Source organism: Hyperolius riggenbachi, chromosome 1 (assembly GCF_040937935.1).
Source record: "Hyperolius riggenbachi isolate aHypRig1 chromosome 1, aHypRig1.pri, whole genome shotgun sequence".
In the NCBI taxonomy this organism is placed as follows: Eukaryota; Metazoa; Chordata; class Amphibia; order Anura; family Hyperoliidae; genus Hyperolius; species Hyperolius riggenbachi.
In genome coordinates, this window is record NC_090646.1 from 85,864,620 (window position 1) to 85,884,971 (window position 20,352).

Below are 20,352 nucleotides of genomic sequence, written 5' to 3' on the forward strand. Positions count from 1 at the left end.
ATGGGTGGCACCAGGCTCCACACAGCAAGTATCTGCAATGTCACAGCATTGCCCCTTCCCACTACGAAGATGGCCGCTTCCATGCTTGCGCCCTCTTACATCGCTCGTCTTCTTGCCAGTAACCAACATGGCAGCCCACATGCCGCGTCCCCGCCACCACCTGCCTCATGGCCCGTAGTCAACATGGAGGGCTCTGCTCTAGCCGGAGCTGGTGACGTGAAGTTACGTCAGTGCTCAGCTCCGCCCCGCTGCCGGCAGTCAGGAGATGTGGGAGGAGTGAGAGGTGCCTGGCAGCGGGACATGGGGCAACATCCAGGCGAGACTGTCTGCCGTCACTGACCGAGCTTGTCCCGTCCCCGCAGCATGGCGGCCTTACTGCTGAGAGGCGGAGGCCTGCTCCTCCGAGGAGACTGCCTGAAGGGTGAGCTGACTGTCCTCTGACTGTACCTATTACTGGTGCTGCCCCAGGCCCTCACTGAGGTCTCACTACACCCCTAACATCTTGTGTGCCCTTACACAGTATTCCATATGCAGCCAACATGCCCTACTGTAGTGATAGTCATCAGTAATCTGAATATACTACTCTAGATGTACAGCATGCCATTAAAAGTCTATTCATTATATTATACATTATATTCTATTCTAAACATGGATTCACTAGATACAACCTGAGTCATTTATTTTATTTATTTATTGTATTTATAAAGCCAACATATTACGCAGCGCTGGACATTAGTTATGGTTACAGACAATATTTAGGGGTGACATACAGCAATAAGGCAATACAGGAATACATACAAACCAGATCACGCAGCACAGTATGAGTACAAGGTAATGTTTAGTCAGTTCACTGGATGGGAGCATGGAGATTAGGCAAGTAATCTGAGATCTGTGAGTTCACTCAGATCCATAGGATGCGTGTACGGTGATGGAGGTGCGTAAACAGGTAGGAGACATAAGGAGGAGGGCCCTGCCCCAAGGCTTACAATCTAGAGGGAGAGGTGGGGACACAAAAGGTAGGGGACCAGAGCTGCGGGTTTAGAGCACTAGTGATTTGGGGGGGGGGGGGGGATTGGCCAGAGTGAAAAGGTGGGTTTTTGAGGGCCTTTTTGAAGATTTATACCAATATATATTTATGTAGCATATAACCACTGAATACTCTACGCTGGGGGATCCTCCTCAGTGCTTCTTATCTCTGTGGTGTTTATTCTTTTAAATAGACCGTTTGTATGTTCTCTTTTTGTTTGTCTGGGTACTCCAGTTTTATACTGATATTTCTATTTTTATAATTTGCCATAAAAGTGGATTTTTCCGTTGTGCTTTTCATGTGTGTATTATACATTGCATTGCCAGTATTTGACTTTTATACTTTACCACAAAGGAAGAGGGTGCTATGTAAAGCTTACCTGAAGTGACATGAGGTAAACCTAGGTACATAAAGCACCAGCCCTACTTAGAAATTGTCTGAAGTCCATTTTTGTCTTTCAGTACAGCGAGAGTAATGCTTCATACACACTTGAGATAAAAGTCTTTGGAAAAGGCAAGATCACAGACCAATCTTACCACCCTTCATGTAGTATGAGAGCCATACTCTACACAGTCTATTCTATGGAGCTGCACTCCCCATCAGATAAAATCTTTGCAAGATGCTGCACACAAAGATGCCCGTACACACTCAAAAGATCATTATCTGCAAAAGATCTGTTCCTGCAAAATATCCATTCCTGCAAAATGCATTCATAGTCTATGAGATCTGCAGATCATCATACACACTTGGTTTAACAGACAATCATCTAAAGATCATCTGCAGATCAGATCCACCAGGATGGATTTTCAGATCTGCAGATGATTGCCAGATATGCAGATGAAGTCTGTTAAACCAAGTGTGTATGATGATCTGCAGATCTCATAGACTATGAATGCATTTTGCAGGAATGGATATTTTGCAGGAACAGATCTTTTGCAGATAATGATCTTTTGAGTGTGTACGGGCATCTTTGTGTGCAGCATCTTGCAAAGATTTTATCTGATGGGGAGTGCAGCTCCATAGAATAGACTGTGTAGAGTATGGCTCTCATACTACATGAAGGGTGGTAAGATTGGTCTGTGATCTTGCCTTTTCCAAAGACTTTTATCTCAAGTGTGTATGAAGCATTAGAAAACAAACAAAAACAGCTTGTCCAATTCAGTGTTGATTCCTAAACAGTAAATAGAAGCCCTCCTTCCCAGTCTTCCAGGTCCCTTATTGTCCTCTGGGTCCACATGACAGATATAAACTGATTTACATTATTTATATTACACACAGGACATCACATAACTAGATAGACCATATACTGTATATATCTCACAAAGTATGGGCTTGCATTTATTATACATAGGAGGCATGAAATGCTTTGGGTATGTAAATGTGTAAACTAACAAGGGCAGAGCACACATCGGTTCAGCATACATTCTGTGCATTGCAGAACCTTCCACATGACGCCAAGAAGTTCACTAAATGACACTCATGCATGTGTGTGGTTTTTTTTTTTGGGGGGGGGGGGGGGGGGGCTGTCATTCATTGCTGAGTACATGATACTGCCTTCTATTTTATATATAGGCTTAGCTTCTACTAAAAGCCTACTGTGGTATATACAAGACCTAGAGAGCAGACAAACCATGGTTCACATACCTGTGAATGGCTGTACCTGAGTTGAAAGCTTTAACCTTTTTTTTTTTTTTTAGTACAAATACTGTAAATGAGAAAGCAAGTGTTAGTAGGGTGTAGGCGCAATGTATTCTCGGAGTACACATAAAGCTTTAGCCAGGGTTTAAAGGGCAACTGAAGTGAGAGAGATGTGGAGGCTGCCATATTTATTTACTTTTAAGCAATACCAGTTGCCTGGCTAACCCGTTGATCCTCAGCCTCTAACACTTTTAGCCATAGCCCCTGAACAAGCATGCAGCAGATCAGGAATTTTTGACATTGTCAGATCTGACAAGATAAGCTGCATGCTTGTTTCTGGTGTTATTCAGGCACTACTGCAGCCAAATAGATCAGCAGGACAGTCAGGCAACCGGTATTGTTTAAAAGGAGATAAATATGGCAGCCACCATATCACTCTCACTTCAGTTCCGCTTTAAGAGTCTAAATGGTGACTGTGCAGCAAAGTATAAGTACTCATAATTATTTACGGTATGACTTTATGATTTCAGTTCAGAATAATGTATGTGCTGCTACTTTTTTATTGGCTAAGCAGGTCTGAACATTGATAGTTTTATATCTTTGTGAAGTTACAATCATCTGAACTCCTCAATTCCCTCTGATTTATCCATCACCGGAGATACCCAGATGTGTTATAGATTACAGTACTCCACACCAGCAGGTGCACCAGTCTCAATTTAACTAATCTATTCCTTTTTGGCTAGCCTTTGGTGTCGGTTTACAAAAAAAGTACTGTAGTTTATCAGAGAAGATGCTGTATTAAGGTAGCCATACACTGGTCGATTTGCCATCAGATTCGACCAACAGATAGATCCCTCTCTGATCGAATCTGATCAGAGAGGGATCGTATGGCTACCTTTACTGCAAACAGATTGTGAACCGATTTCAGCCTGAAACCGATCACAATCTGTGGTGGTGGTGCGCCCGCGGGTAGGGAGCGCCCTCTACTGTTTAAACTTCCTGCCGGGCAGGAGGAAGTGAAGCATGCCGGAGACGGAGCAGCGGTGACCGGGGGCAGTCGCGCCGGTGGAGCAGGTAATGTATTGCCGCTCTATTGCGTCAGTCGTCAGGCACTCGAACGCCGCTAGCGACGCATTCCCTACCCGCGGGCGATTGACGGTAATTTTCCGCACGGAGCAATCGATGGGGTCGGCTGAAATAGATCGAAATTTAGCGTGTAGCGGGAACGATGTGACAGCGGATTCGATCCCAGTGATCGAATCTGCTGTCATGCGGCCTAGTGTATGGCTAGCTTTACTGTGAAATTGTAAACGGTCTGTGTAATGCGGATTTCATTTAAAGAATAAGCACAACATTGCCGTGATAAGTGAAAAATTACTGTAAGGATCTATGGTAATCTTCTCCTCCTTGATTATTTTTGTTAAAGTGGACCTGAACTCTTGCACAAGACAGAAGGAAAACATAGAGAAATGCACCCTGTTTGTATTTAGAGAGTTTAGCCTGTCTAATTCCCCCTCCTCTATGTCTAATCACAACTTGTAATTTGATCTCTCAACTTTGTCAGCTGACTGCCACGGCAGATAAGCGAATTTGAAAGCACAGGATGTTATCAATATGTCTGCTTCCATGAAAGCAGGAAGTAAAAACAGTGCAGAGTCATTGCAGGATTTGTATCAGCTGTAACAAAAATGTTTTTCTTTAAAGCTGATTATGCTGTTGCATATCTTTTAGAGCAGAGAGGAAGTTCCGAGTTCACGTCTGCTTTAAAAAGGAACTTTACTGAATGTAACTTAATGATTAAAATAGCCTATTTTACAATAATTTTACGTTTAGTCAGTTTGCCCATTCTAAAATCTTTCCTCTCCCTAATTTACATTCTAAAATGTATTGCAGTTGGCGACATCTTTACTGCGGCATGTGCATTACTGTAAAATGGGGAAAAAGGGAGCACCGATACACCGCTCACTTAGACTGGGACAGTGCTGGAACCAGGGCGGCCAAAGCCAAAAATCTATAGCAAAAGGAAAGGGGTCCGCACATGTCCTAAAATGAATCCTTTATTATGGACGTATCCAAGATCAAAACACCTGATGACGCATCTGCAGCTACGTGATCAGGTGTTTTGATCTTGGATACGTCCATAATAAAGGATACATTTTAGGACATGTGCGGACCCCTTTCCTCATTACTGTAAAATGTTGTTTTGCTATGTTCCAAGTGAGCATAAACATCTAGGCCCATATGCAATCTTTCTCCTGAGTTTTCTCCTAGATTATTTTTTTATCTGCTCTTTAAAGGGAACCTGAGGTGAGAGTGATATGGAGGCTGCTGTATTCATCTTCTGGCATAAGTAGTGTCTGAGTCAAACACCTGGAACAAGCATACGGCTAATCCAGTGAAACCTGAGTCAGAGTACCTGATCTGCTGCATGCTTGTTCAGGGTCTATGGTATGGCTAAAAGAATTGGAGACACAGGGTCAGGACTGCCAGGCAAGCAGTATGAAAATAAATATTGCAGCCTCCATATACTGTACCTCTCAACCCGGGTATCAGTTAAGGCCTCTTGCACACTACATGTGGTTCCGAATACACCCACCCACCCACACACACCCACCCACCCACACACACACCAGCATGCAGTACTTTTTTAATACGAATCAAAAATCTGATCGTATAAAAAATTGTAGTGTGCAAGAGGCCTAAAATAACTTTTTCAGCACTTTGAAATTAAAAAAGCACCAAAAAAGTATTTTTATTTTTAAGTAATAATGGCAGTATTTGTATAGCGCCTTTTTATTGACAAAGAGTGAACATGACACCTAGCAGAAAACTCAGGAGAAAAAGTTAATTGCATATGGGCCCTAGTCTGGGCATCATGGTAGCGTAGTGGTTAGAGCTCACGCCTTGCAGCGCTGAGTGCCTGGTTAGAATCCCAGCCAGGGCACTATCTGCACAGTTTGTATGGTCTCCCTGTGTCTGCATGGGTTTCTTTCGGGCACTCCGGTTTCCTCATACATTCCAAAAGCATATAGATAAGTTAATTCACTTCCCCTTAAAGGAAACATCCAAGCTTTAAAAAAAAAAAGCCACTTACTGGGGGCTTCCTCCAGCCTCTGGCAGTCGTTCTGTGCCCTAGCCGCAGCTCATCTCACTCCCGGTGTCCTGCTCTGAAGAAGCCGACCTTGCCACGTCGCGTCCGGGTCAGCTTCATGTGCGCTCCACGGCGGGGGGGGGGGTCACGTGGTGTATGCGACGTCATCGGGTCTCTACTGCGCAGGCGCAGAACTACTGCGCCTACGTAGTAGAGACCCGATGACGTCACGCACACCACGTGACCCCCGCCGTGGAGCGCACGTGAAGCCGACCCGGACGCCGACGTGGCAAGGTCGGCTTCTTCAGCACAGGACACCGAGAGTGAGATGAGCTGCGGCGAGGGCACAGAACGACTGCCAGGGGCTGGAGGAAGCCCCAGGTGTTATCAAAAACCATAAATGCATAAATGTGGGATATCAACCTATCTATATCCAGCACTTACCTAGAGCCACTTGTAAATATCAAACATATATCTTATGCTGTGAATACACGGGTCGATCCGCAGGATCGACCCCAGCCGCGTCCTGCTCGTCCGCGCGAATCGATTACCGCATATTGAGCGGGCGAGGGTTGCGCAGCTTGATCGGGCCAGCTGAATATTATCAGCTGGCCGGATCAGCTGGTCGATACATGGTACAGAAACGTACCGTGTATCCCTAGCATAAGGGAGCCTGAGTATTCAAAAAAGTATACCAATTTTATTATCAAAATCACAATCACAGATAACCATGAATCACATACATTTAAAAATCTCCTGTTCATAGATTGACCACAGCAAATGCCGTGTTGTGGTCAATCTATGAATAGGAGATTTTTGAATGGTTTTAAATGTATGTGATTCATGGTTATCTGTGATTTTGATAATAAATTGGTATACTTTTTTGAATACTCAGGCTCCTTTTAGATATGTATGTTTGTTTTTTTATCAGCTTGGACCTTCCCTTTTAAATTGGCCAGGCTAGGAAACATACATTACATGGTACATACATAGATATATGACTATGGTAGGGATTAGATTGTGAGCCCCTCTGAGGGACAGTTAGATGACATGACAATATACTCTGTACAGCGCTGCTAATAATGGTCTCCCATAGTGCAGTGGGGTAGAATGCTGCATAATTAAATAGCCTAGGCTAAACATCACTAGAAGGGCAGGGTTACATACCAATATACAGCAATATATATACACATAGGAAGTGTTTCTGATTCTGAAACCAGCATAATGAATGTAACATTTTGGGTAACCTGAATAATGTATGACATTCTGCTATGTGTCCTTGCGGTGCCTTTTTAAGAGAGGAGATGTTGCAATTTGTTTAAAGGGGCCAATCCCCACATCCTATAATCCGGATAAATCCTTTGTCTGATTTATAATGGACATTTGCAAGTATTATTTATCAGAATGCTCACCATTTCAAAGGGGGTATGTGTAAAAAAATATCTGGATGTATTCTTATGTTTATTTGTTACTGTAGTATGCATCATGTTTATAGAACATAAATATTTCCTTCTGCACAGTGATTTGCTTTTGTCACTCTGAGCTTTCACGTCCATTGATTTCCTATGGAGACTACCATCCCCCCCTGCTACTTGTCTGCCTTGTCCAACCTCCAAGCAGATTCAACCATTAGCATTTACCTTTTGTAGCATTTACAAGGCCTTGTTTATACAAATGTTAATGATGGGTTTTAAATGGCCTTAAATGGTTCCATTGTGAACTGCCCAGCTGGGGATCTTTTGTTTGGAAAAAAAAAACTCTGCAACCAAATACCCATTGAAGTGTGCAGACAGAACCACAGACAGATGTGTACACACCTGTGATGTATGTCACCCATCAGGGATTGGGAACCGGTTTCCTTGGGGGACATCGCTGGGCTGGCCTTACAGACCTGTCAGCTGTGTAACTGACAACGCGATCTGTTGCTATGCGGTGGCAGTTGATGATGGAATGGAGCATGCGTGACATCACAGCAGTCAGATTGGATTTATTTAAGTATTTATATAGCGCCGACATATTATGCAGCACTGTACAGAGTATATTGTCTTGTCGCTAACTGTCCTTCAGAGGGGCTCACAATCTAGTCCTTACCATAGTCCTATGTATGTATTGTGTAGTGCATGTATGGTCTAGGGACAATTTAGAGGGAAGCCAACTAACTGATCTGTTTTTTTTTGGGGGGGAGGGGGAAATGTGGGAGGAAACCGAAATGCCGGAAGGAAACTCGCACAGACACAGGGAGAACATACAAACTCCTTGCAGATGTTGACCTGGCTGAGATTCAAACCGGGGACCCAGCGCTGCAAGGCGAGAACGCTAACCACTACACCGCCGTGCTGCTATATATAACTTTAACTGCTAACTAATCAGTAATCAGAGGTCATGAAACGCCCAAGTGCCTGAGAAAAACACTTGTGAAAAGTTCAGTAGTTAAAATGATAAAGATCATCATTCACCTTAAAGGACAACTGTAATGAATGGGATATGGAGGCTGCCATATTTATTTCCTTTTTACCATACCAGTTGCCTGGCAGCCCTGCTGATCTGTTTGGCTGCAGTATTGTCTGAACACCACAAGAAACAATCTTGCTACATCTGACAATAATGGAAGAATCGCCTGATATGTTGCATGCTTGTTCAGGGTCTATGGCTAAAAGTGTTAAAGTACCCATAAACTGGCCGATTGCTACCATCTATATGGCCGACTCAATCGCCCTGTTTGAATCAGCTAGAAGTCGATGCAGCGGGCAGCATGATCGATCGACCAATCGTTTTCTGGACTATTTCGATCAGATTAATCGGTCTGGTGGAAAATCTTGGTCGATCGGCTGCTGGCAGCAGATCGATGGCCCATAGCCTTGCATTGGATTGAATAATGCAGCAATGCATTTTGATGGGTTTTTAATAGATTTCGTACTGAAATCTATTGGACATCTGTTCCTAGTGTGTGGCATACATCAGATAGATTCCTGTCAGATTCAACCTGACAGGCATCCGACAGGAATCTATCTGATGGTCGAATCTGCTGCAAATGTATAATGCTGGGCATACACGGCAGTTTGGGCAGGCTTATCAATCGAGCCTGATGGCTCGATTGATAATATCCGACAGGTCCGATGACCTGCCGGATAGATTCCCCGCCGGCGGACAATAGCGGGGAATCGAGCGGCTGATAAGGAGCGCCGGCGAGGACGAGCGGGAATCTATGAGCGGGGACGCGGCGGGGGTCGATCTGGCGGCTAATCGGCTGCCGGATCGACCCGTGTATGCCCAGATGTTCTAAGTTTCTTGGGAGGGGATGTTGAGGGGATAACTCTCCAGCGTGGACACCAAAAGCAGGAACCCTCCCACCATAATCCCTTTCAACACCATACAAAACTACATTAAGAAACAAATCCTGCAAATGGACTTTACTGCAGTTGTGCATTCTAGCGGCTAGTCAGTATACAGTTAGGGCCTAATTCCACTAGTTTTCTGCACGTGATTTTGGAATGTGAAATTGCAGCTTATTGAAATCAATAAGCTACATCTGAATTTACGTGCTGCTGTGTTACGCGTCGGGTAGCGTAGGATCAGCGGTGAGCGGCGGCGATCGGAGAAACACGCAGCTAGCAGAGTGCTAGCTGCCTGTTTAAAAAAAAAATTTTATTCAAATTGGCCAACCAGGGCCCGAGCAATTCACGACGGCGTTAGTGGACGAGCTCGGCTCATCCAGAACGCTAAGGAGGTTAAGTGTTTGTATGTGCACTGTAAAGGGGCCCATACACCTAACGATTTTCACGCCGATATACAGCAGATTCGATCACTGTGATCGAATCTGCTGTGAAATCGTTGCGCAAACACTGACAGATGGATTTCCGTCCGAAATCAATCAGATAGATCCCTCTATGATCGAATCTGATCAGAGAGGGATCGTTTGGCCACCTTACTGCAAACCGATTGTGAATAGTTTTCAGCCTGAAACCGATCACAATCTGTGGAGCTGCTGCTGCCGCCCCCCCCCCCCCCCCCCTCTCCATACATTACCTGTTCCGGCCGGCGCGAGTCCCCTGGTCCTAGCTGTCTTCTTCTCCGCTCCGGGCTCCAGACCGTTCCTGCAGCTACTGAACTTCCTGTCCAGGGGAAGTTTAAACAGTAAAGGGCGCTCTACTGTTTAAACTTCCTGCCGGGACAGGAAGTTCTGTGTAGCGGCAGCGCGGAAAGAAGATAGCGAGGACCAGGGGACTCGCGCCGGCTGGAACAGGTAATGTATTGCGTCGGTCGTCGGGCATTCGAACGCCGCTATCAACACACTCCCGACCTGCCGGCGATCGAGAGAAATCTTCCGCACGGACGGAAATCGATCGTTCTGTCAGCGGTGTGCGCGATGACTTCACAGCCGATTCGATCACTGTGATCGAATCGGCCGTATATCGACGGGAAAATCGTTAGGTGTATGGGCCCCTTAAGTTCCATTCTCTGAACATTGTCATTCAGAGGATTATTGCCTGTCCCTGTAATACCATTTTAAACAAAACAGAATCCATTAATAATGTAACAATAGACTGAAAATAGCTCTTGTATCCTTGGAGGTGAAGTGCTGATGACATGAGCATTGTCTAGATCCAGCACAAAAGATAAGGGAGAAGCTCTCTAGGAGAGGATTAGCAATTCAAATATCAGATGGTTAGATATAAACCAGTGTTCACTCCAGATAAAGTTCAATTAAACATTAAAAAATTATTTCGATCAGAACTAAAGGTGCGTACACACGCACGACAGCAGCCAACGACGGGTCCATCGGCACCTCCCGCTGAACGGGATTTCAGCAGACTGTAGTGCGTGTGTAAGCACTGTCGGCAGACTGATAAGGCTGTTCCTGAACGATCCGCCGGCGGATCGTTCAGGAACAGCCTTATCAGTCGGCCGACAGTGCGTACACACACTACAGTCTGCTGAAAACCCGCCCAGCGGGAGGTGCCGATGGACCTGTCGTTGGCTGCTGTCGTGCGTGTGTACGCACCTTAACCAGCTGAGCGGTCTGGACGAGCTCAGCTCGTCCAACACCGCCAGCGGCTGCCGCTCAGGCCCTGCTGGGCCGATTTTGATGAAATAAAAAGCAGCACACGCAGCCGGCACTTTGCCAGCCGCGTGTGCTGCCTGATCGCCGCCGCTCTGCGGCGATTCGCCGCGAGCAGCGGCGAAAGAGGGCCCCCCTAGCCGCCTGAGCCCTGCGCAGCCGGAACAAAAAGTTCCGGCCAGCGCTAAGGGCTAGATCGGAGGCGGCTGACGTCACGACGTCGGCTGACGTCGATGACGTCACTCCGCTCGTCGCTATGGCGACGATATAAGCAAAACAAGGAAGGCCGCTCATTGCGGCCTTCCTTGTTTATTCTGGGCGCCGGAGGCGATCGGAAGATCGCCTCCGGAGCGCCCTCTAGTGGGCTTTCATGCAGCCAACTTTCAGTTGGCTGCATGAAATAGTTTTTTTTTTTATTTAAAAAAAACCCTCCCGCAGCCACCCTGGCGATTTAATCAGAACGCCAGGGTGGTTAATGCTCGGAATAGACGATGAGTTTTTTTGGACAGATAGATGACTCGATAGAGGTGTTTTTTCTTCCAAGAACATGCGGACAGTAATCCTTTGCCCTTGCTGGTTTCAGTGGGGAATGAAGCTGTTGTACTCCTATTGTCAAATTAATGAGTTCTTTAGCATTCTTGTAGTTGCCCTTTGCCAAATACTCCCAGATGAGGAGCTACTCCATAATATATTTGCATTAGGGCTCAAACCCACTAGCAGCCTAAGCGCTAGTGATTTATTATTATTATTATTATTATTATTATTATTTTTTATTTATATAGCGCCAACATCTTCCGTAGCGCTGTACATAGTACAAACAAATAATGGGGAACAAATATACATAAGAAATACAAGACACTGTACAGTCATGACATTGAATAGAATAAATACAGATACATACATAGTTGATATGTAGTTGGTACATATACATATGTTAAAATTACAGCAGTATGAGAAACACTAGGAGGAGGTCCCTGCCCTTGCGAGCTTACAATCTAGAGGGTAGTGGGAAGGAAACAAAGGCGAAGGAAACACCAGGATTAGTGGGTGAGCCAGTGTGCCTTCAGTACTGCCTGCCTATAGCAAATTATAGGCTTTTCTGAACAGGTGTGTTTTCAGAGTACATTTGAAGGTTTCCAGACTCGTGGCATGACGAACCGGCTGAGGGAGAGAGTTCCAAAGGAGAGGGACCGCCCGTGAGAAGTCTTGGGTGCGAGAGTGAGAGGAGGTGACTAGGCTGGAGGACAAAAGGGTCTCCTGTGAGGAACGGAGGGTCCGAGCGGGGAGGTATCTGGAGATTAAAGAGGAAATGTATGGAGGCGACAGCTTGTGTAGAGCTTTGTATGCAAGTGTGAGAAGTTTAAACTGGATCCTTTGGGCAACTGGTAACCAATGGAGGGATTGGCAGAGAGGGGCTGCCTCAGAGGATCTAGAAGAGAGGTGGATGAGACGGGCCGCAGAGTTTAGTAGGGATTGGAGAGGTGCCAGTCTGCTTTTTGGTAGACCACAGAGTAGGGTGTTGCAGTAGTCAAGACGGGAGATGATTAGGGCATGCACAAGCATTTTAGTTGCTTCTTGTGAAAGGAAGGGACGGATTCTGGAAATGTTTTTGAGATGGAAGTAGCAGGAGGTAGTTAAAGTGTTAATATGTGGTTTAAAGGAGCTCAGAGTCCAGAGTTACCCCTAGGCAACGAGCTTTGGGGGTTGATGCTATTGGGGTGTTCTCTACATTGATTGTGACAATGGGAGGTGGAACAGAGAGTGAAGGTGGAAATATCACAATCTCCGTTTTGCTCATATTGAGTTTAAAGAGACTCTGTAACAAAAATTGCATCCTGTTTTTTATCATCCTACAAGTTCCAAAAGCTATTCTAATGTGTTCTGGCTTACTGCAGCACGTTCTACTATCACCATCTCTGTAATAAATCAACTTATCTCTCTCTTGTCAGACTTGTCAGCCTGTGTCTGGAAGGCTGCCAAGTTCTTCAGTGTTCTGGTTCTGTGATGCATCTCCCCCCTTCAGGCCCCTCTCTGCACACTGCCTGTGTATTATTTAGATTAGGACAGCTTCTCTCTTCTATCTTATGTTTTACAAGCTGGATAAATCCTCCTCTGAGCTGGCTGGGCTTTCACATACTGACATACAGGCAGAGCTGTCTGCACTCTGCAGGAAGAAACAGCCTGACACTTCAGTGGAAGATAGCTGCAGGGGTAAAGAAACACACAAATGATCTCTTGAGATTCAAAAGGAAGGCTGTATACAGCCTGCTTGTGTATGGATGTATTTTCTATGTGTGGACATACTGTACATCAACCTACTTCCTGTTTTGGTGGCCATTTTGTTTGTTTATAAACAAACTTTTTAAAACTGTTTTTAACCACTTTTAATGCGGCGAGGAGTGGCAAAATTGTGACAGAGGGTAATAGGAGATGTCCTCTAACGCACTGGTATGTTTACTTTTGTGCGATTTTTAACAATACAGATTCTCTTTAAGGAAGCGGGATGACATAAATGTAGATACAGCGGATAGACATTTGGGGACTTTTGATAGTAGTGTGGAGAGGTCTGGGGCAGAACAATAAATTTGGGTGTCATCAGCATAGAGGTGGTATTGAAACCCAAAAGAGCTTATTATCTGTCCCAGGCCATGGGTGTAAATGGAAAAGAGGAGGGGTCCAAGGATGGACCCTTGTGGTACTCCCACAGACAGTGGGCGTGGAGAGGAGTTGGTATTGGCATAGGAGACCATGAAAGAACGTCCAGACAGGTAAGAGTTGAGCCAGGAGTGTACTAGGCCCTTGATTCCCAGTGTTGAGAGGGTCTGGAGAAGCAGGGTATGATCAACAGTGTCGAAGGCAGAGGACAGATCTAGGAGTATTAGTACAGAAAATCTGCCTTTGGCTTTAGCAACTAGGAGGTCATTGGCAACCTTAGTGAGAACGGTTTCCGTAGAGTGTTGAGGGCGGAAGCCAGACTGGAAGGGGTCCAACAGGGAATTAGCAGAGAGTAAGTTAGACAACTCTGAGTAAATGTGGCGTTCCAGCAGTTTGGAGGCAAAGGGAAGGAGAGAGACTGGGCGGTAATTAGAAAGGGCAGTAGAGTCTAAAGAGGGTTTTTTGATTAGTGGTGTTATGATAGCTTGTTTAAATGAAGAAGGGAAAATGCCAGTTGAGATGGAAAGGTTAAACAGTGTTGTTAAAGCAGGAATGAGGGGGGAGGAGAGCTGGGGGATAAGATGAGAGGGAATAGGGTCTGAGGCGCATGTAGTAAGATGAGCTTTAGAGATTAGTGAAGAAAGACGCTGTTCAGTTAAGGCAGAGAAGATTGTTAGCAGGGAGGGGGTTTGAGTGGGTGAGTGGTTATGTGGAGAGGGATAGTTAATAGTAGGGGAGCTGCCGGGAGGAGAGGAAAAAGGAAGAGGTGATTGGACCGGTGAAGAGGGTTGCTTTTGAAAGCTGTTCTGTAGCGTTTCAATTTTGTGAGCAAAATATGCTGCAAAGTCCTCTGCAGACAAGCTTGTGGTTGTAGGGGGAGGCGGGGGGTGGAGAAGAGAGTTGAAGGTGTTAAAAAGTTGTTTAGGGTTATGGGATTGTGAAGAAATAAGTGTAGAGAAGTATGACTGCTTTGCAAGTGAGAGAGCGTCCCTGAGCTGGAGCAGCGTGTTTTTATAGTGGGCGAAGTCATCTGCGTTGGAGCTTTTCCTCCACTGCCGTTCTGCTGCCCTGGACTGTCTTTTCAGTTGTTTGATGGGTTCAGTCAGCCAGGGCTGTCTGTTGATGCGGCGGGGGCTGAAGTTGGTGAGAGGGGCGGCTGTGTTCATGGCAGCAGAGACTGTGGTGGAGTAGTAGATGGATGCTGACTCGGGGTCAGTGTAGGATGACAGGGAGACCAGGGGTTTTAGAGAATCAGCTAGGGAGCAGAGGTCGAGGTTGCGATAATTCCTGCATAAGCGTGATGGCTGCACTACAGTAGCTGGAGGAGGCAGGGAGGGGCTGATTGTAAAAGTTATGAGATTGTGATCTGAAAGGGGGAATAAAGAGTTCTTAAATGTGGAAACTGGACAGAGCCGGGTAAAAACTAGGTCCAAAGTGTGGCCATCTTTGTGGGTGGAGGTTGAGGACCATTGGGAGAGGTCATAGGATGAGGTGAGTGAGAGGAATTTTGTGGTAGTGGAACAATTAGTGTCTATGGGGATGTTAAAGTCCCCAATGATGATGGCAGGAATGTCAGTGGATAGAAAGTGGAGAAGCCATGTTGAAAAGTGGTCAATGAAGGTGGAGGATGGTCCAGGAGGACGGTAGATGACAGCAACCTGGAAATGGTGAGGGGAGTAGATGCGGACAGCATGAGCCTCAAAGGAAGAGAAAGCATGAGAAGGTGCAGGTGCAAGCGGTGTAAAGGAGCAGTGTTCGGAAAGAATTCCCACCCCACCCCCATGTTTGTCACCCGATCTAGGTGTGTGGCTAAACTTGAGGCCACCGTATGAAAGGGCAGCTGGAGACACAGTATCAGATGGGGTTAGCCATGTCTCAGTGAGCCCCAGGAAGGTGAAAGCATTAGTGATGAACAGATCATGGACGTGGGCTAGTTTGTTGACTACAGAGCGTGCATTCCAGAGAGCCCCAGATATGGGAAGGGGAGAGCTGGGAAGGCAAGGAATGGTGATCAGGTTACATCGGTTAATATGTGCGGAGGAGTGAGGATGGTCAGTGCGGGATGTGGTATTTACCAGAGTGCAGTGCGGTCTGGGAGAGGGTCCTGGACTGGGTGATATGTCCCCAGCAGCAAGTAGGAGTAGTAGGCAGAGATAAGAGAGGTGAGGATGTGATTTGTATGTGACAGAGGGCTGTTTGAGAGATGTGGAGAAAGGTATGTGTGATTTGAGAAATAAGAATAGTTCATGAGTAGAGAGGAGAGAGGATGGTAGGAGAGAGGGAGCAATGTAGATGTTGTTGCTGGCGGCGGGAGGGGTGAGTGATGTAGGTATTTTAAGTAGTGGGGCTGACAGAATAATGGCTGTAAAAATGATATTAAACATTTTGCAAGTTGGTGTGTGTATAATTAGGGAAAATAAGTGTCAGAGTTAACCTCCCTGCCGTTATAAAAAAATGCTGCGCACGGCAGGGAGGGTGTTTTTTCGCATTTTTTTTTTTTTTTTTTTTAGCATGTAGCTAGCCTAGCGCTAGCTACATGCTTCCCCCCGAATGCGCCGATCGCCGCCGGCGCATATACCCATCCGGAAATCCCGTTCTGAACGGGATTTCCAGGAGGGCTTCCCCCGTCGCCATGGCGACGGGCGCGATGACGTCACCGACGTCATCGACGTCGTGACGTCAGAGGGAGTCCCGAACCACCCCTCGACGCTGCCTGGCACTGATTGGCCAGGCAGCGCACGGGTCTCGGGGGGGGGGGGGGCACCCTCTGTCACGGCGGGTTGCGGCGAATCGGCGGGGAGCGGCGGCGATCGTAAGTTACACGCAGCTAGCAAAGTGCTAGCTGCGTGTAACAAAAAAAAAATTATGCAAATCGGCCCAGCAGGGCCTGAGGAATCCTCCGCGGCAGGTTACCCCGAGCTGAGCTCGGGATAACCGGCAGGGAGGTTAAAGAGTGCAGGGTAGTTTGTGTGATATTATCAGGTGTATGTTGATGGTTGAAATCAGGGTAGTTCAGGGATTGATAAACATGAGCTGATGATGGAAGTCAGGGAAACCAAAGAGAAAATATCATACCAGTGTTAGATCAGCAGATGAGCAGCCATGGAGAGTTTTGTGTTTGTTCTCATCTGGTCTCTTCTGGTTTAATTCTGGGCTAATTCGGGGTGTCTTATACACCCTTAAAGATATACCCTTTAAGTATATGCCCTGCTGACCTATGAGATCTACTAATATAGGCCCTAACTGAGTTTGGAGTTAATAGGCAGAATGATATCAGGTGTGAGTTGGCTGGCCAATTTGTCTCACAGAGGCAGGGCTAGTCAAACATATGCAAAGGCTCGATTGAATAGGTAAGAAGTAGCAGGAAGTGGCCTAAGTTAATTATGCATACCATTTAAGATAGAGAAATTAGCAATGCAGGATTCAAGGAGCAGATCAATCAGTCAGGAAATTTAAAAAAGCTTTTGCTAATGCAATGGTATGGGGGATTTTTATAAAGTCGCAACGCTGTAGTGGGATCACACCCATAGCATTACATTAGCAAGAGCTTTTCAAATCACAAAGCGCTCAGAAAAGCGCTCCTAGTGGGTTCCAGACCTTCTGCTGTTGATTTTGCGGTTTCCTAGTTTTATCTACAAGCAGATCCTTTGTTCAGAAAAGCTGTATAAGGTGTAGCTCCCTCTACTGTTCAAAAATGTCCTGGCACATGAATGCTGCCTCTGCAGGAGTAGCTGAAGCCAAGAAGCCACTTCTATTTGGTTCCTGGGAAGAAAGGATACACAACATTCAAAGAACTTTATCTAACAAGTTGAAAGCAAAGCAGCAGTTTCCATAAATCTAATGTGACAAAATCTTTTTAAAACAGGTGATTGATGGGTGTGGGGAAATAAAACCTGCTACTAAAGTAATCTCCACAGTGGGGTAGCTGCTCAAGGTCTTCAGGAAAGAGGAATCCTCTATGCATGCCTTGAACTCCCCCTCCTAGCTACTGCATAGCATAAAGTGAAAGTAATGTGGCCAATTAAAGAGGAACTTCAGCCTAAACAAACATACTGTCATTAAAAGAGAATTGTAGAGAGAGGTGTATGGAGGCTGCCATATTTATTTCCATTTAAGCAATACCCGTTCTCTGGCTATCCTGCTGATCCTCTGCCTCTAATACGTTCAGCCATAGCCCCTGAACAAGCATGCAGCAGATCAGGTTTTTCTGACAATGTTGACAGATATGACAAGATTAGCGGCATGCATGTTTCTGGTGTGATTCAGACACTTCTTCAGCCAAATAGATCAGCAGGGCTGCCAGGCAACTGGTATTGCTTAAAAGGAAATACATGTGGCAGCCTCCATATACTTCTCACTACAGTTCTCCTTTAAGTTACATTAGATATGTTAATTAAATAGGTAATATAATCTCTTACCCACCTTGTTTTAAAACAGGCAAATGTTTGATTTCATGAGGGCAGCCATCTTTTTGGTTGAAAGGAGGTGACAGGGAGCATGAGACACAGTTCTAACTGTCCTGTGTGCTGATCACCCCTCCTAGTTGCTAGGCAACGGGAATAACAGCATAGGAAATCCCATCTTGCTTTGCACAGCATCAGGGAAAAAAAGCCCGGGTAGTTTTCTTTGATGGGGTGGAGCTTAAGCTTTTGTGCAGCTAAAAATAAGGCTTATGTGAGAAAAACAAAGTTCTGATGCTGTGAAACTGTTAAAGAAACACCAAGCCTCTTCAGTGCTGCTAAGTAGATTTTTTAGTCTGGAGGTTTACTTTAACTTACTAGCTCCCTGTAGTCCTCCTGGTTCCCTGCTGTCGTTCTGCTCTGTTCCATTCAGCAGCTGTTCCCCTCAGAGAGCTGCATGCAAGGCCTTGGCCACGTTCCTTCTTGATTGTGCTACCATTGCTGGGAGTATTCTGCACCTGCAGTTTGTAAAAACCAGGGCTGTGGAGTCGGTCCAAAAATCCACCGACTCCGACTCCTCAGTTTAGGATTCCACCGACTCCTCGACTCCGACTCCTCTAATTTGCATATTACAATTTTGTTGATTAAAAGTATGTAACATAAAATTTGTCTCTTAACTGCCAACGCTTAGAAATTTTACAAGACAACTGAAGTGAGAAGGATATGTAGACTACTATATTTATTCCCTTTAGACTAAAACTAGTCCTTGGTAAGAGTACTTGTAAAAGGTACAAACCGGAACAAAGAACATCTATCAGGCCCTAGGCAATGTAAGTGTGGGTACATGTAAGAATGATGTGCAGGTATTCTGCAGGGGAATGAGGAGATTCTTCCTCTATTACACATTCTTCATGCACAATCTGAACAAGGTTTATGGGTGACAGACAACCCCTCTGTGTTCAATGTGCACAGCATTCTCAGTGGATTCCCGGCAGCTCTGTGGGGAGTGCATATATAGAGTATAGTACTACTGTGTAACAAAGTAAACCTGAGACAGATGAAATTAAAGTTTTATACATACCTGGGGCTTCCTCCAGCCCCCTTCAGGCCAATCAGTCCCTCCCTGTCCTCCTCTGCCACCTGGATCTTCTGCTATGAGTCCAGGTACTTCAGCCAGTCGGGCGTAGTGCGCATGCACACACTCCGCCGCCAGGAGCATACTACACCTGTGCAGCACTATTGCGCAGGTGCAGAATGTTCCTGGCTGTGGGAGCGGCATGCGGCCGGACAGCGCTGACTGGCTGAATTACCAGGACTCATAGCAGAAGATCCGGGTGGTGGAGGACAGCGAGGGACTGATTAGCCTGAAGGGGGCTGGAGGAAGCCCCAGGTATGTATAAAACTTTACTTTTCATCCGTCTCAGGTACCCTTTAATTTGTAGTCACCAAACCAAATTTTAACAACCTATCAAATTATTTGATTTCATGAGCAAAGGGATTGCATACATTTGCAGAAATCAGCATCAGTGCAGAATTATTTCCATCTCATTGACCATCTCTATTAGTGACACAGCTACACATCAGGCTTTATTCTTACAGCATAGATGTTATTTAGTGTATATATAAGAGATTCCTGTGTACACATCATATATACAGTCGCAATCAGATATGTATATCTGACCTTAAAAATGCGGGGACTGCTTTATTGAAGCAGCACAAGTAACTAATTTTGATTGGTTTATTTCATTTTTGTGGACTAAGCACAGCTATTACTGTATATATACATTATTTTTAATGACTAATATCTGAGAAATAGAACATTTTATCATATTTTCTATTTTAATTACAGTAACAAATTCATTAGGTGTCGGAGTCGGTGCATTTTTTCCCGACTCCGACTCCAGGCACCCAAAATTGCCCGACTCCACAACTCCGACTTCACGACTCCGACTCCACAGCCTTGGTAAAAACTGTAACTGCCCATGCACCAAACACTCTCGGCAACGGTAGTGCAATAGAGAAAGCTTACGGCTGGTGTCGTGCATGCAGCTTTCTGAGATTCACATCTGCTGAATGGAGCATGGTGCGACTGAGCCTTGTCACAGGTTGCTGCGCATGCATGGCCCTGGCCTTGATTGCACTCCCATTGCCGGAAGAGCTCTGTGAATTTGCAGTTGCAAATTTTACTAATTGCAAATGCTGTGAGCGCTCCAGGCTACTGGAGCGTGATCGGGGCTGTGTATGGGCAGTAGCCGGTGACTGGCTCAGTAGGCCAGGTTTCAGAGGGGTACAGCAGCTGAATGGAACAGAGCAGAAAGACAGCGATGGACCAGAAGGACTACAGGAGGCCTGGAAGAAGCACCAGGGAAGTTAAAGAGAAACCGTAACCAAGAATTGAAGTTCATCCCAATCAATAGCTGATACTCCCTTTCCCATGATAAATCTTTTCCTTTTCTCAAACGGATCATCAGGGGGCTCTGTG

At 45.7% G+C, this 20,352-nt stretch overlaps 1 protein-coding gene across 2 annotated transcripts in view; it reads left to right on the forward strand.

The window, feature by feature from the left end:
• Positions 1-249: 249 nt before the first annotated feature.
• The window catches only part of LETM1 (leucine zipper and EF-hand containing transmembrane protein 1), an 88,850-nt gene continuing 68,747 nt past the window's right edge, over positions 250-20,352 (forward strand). For both annotated transcript variants that reach the window (XM_068276186.1, XM_068276194.1), the window contains exon 1: positions 250-421. In XM_068276186.1, the coding sequence (XP_068132287.1) occupies positions 364-421 (58 nt within the window). In that variant the 5' untranslated portion in view covers positions 250-363. The remainder of the gene's footprint in view (positions 422-20,352) is intronic.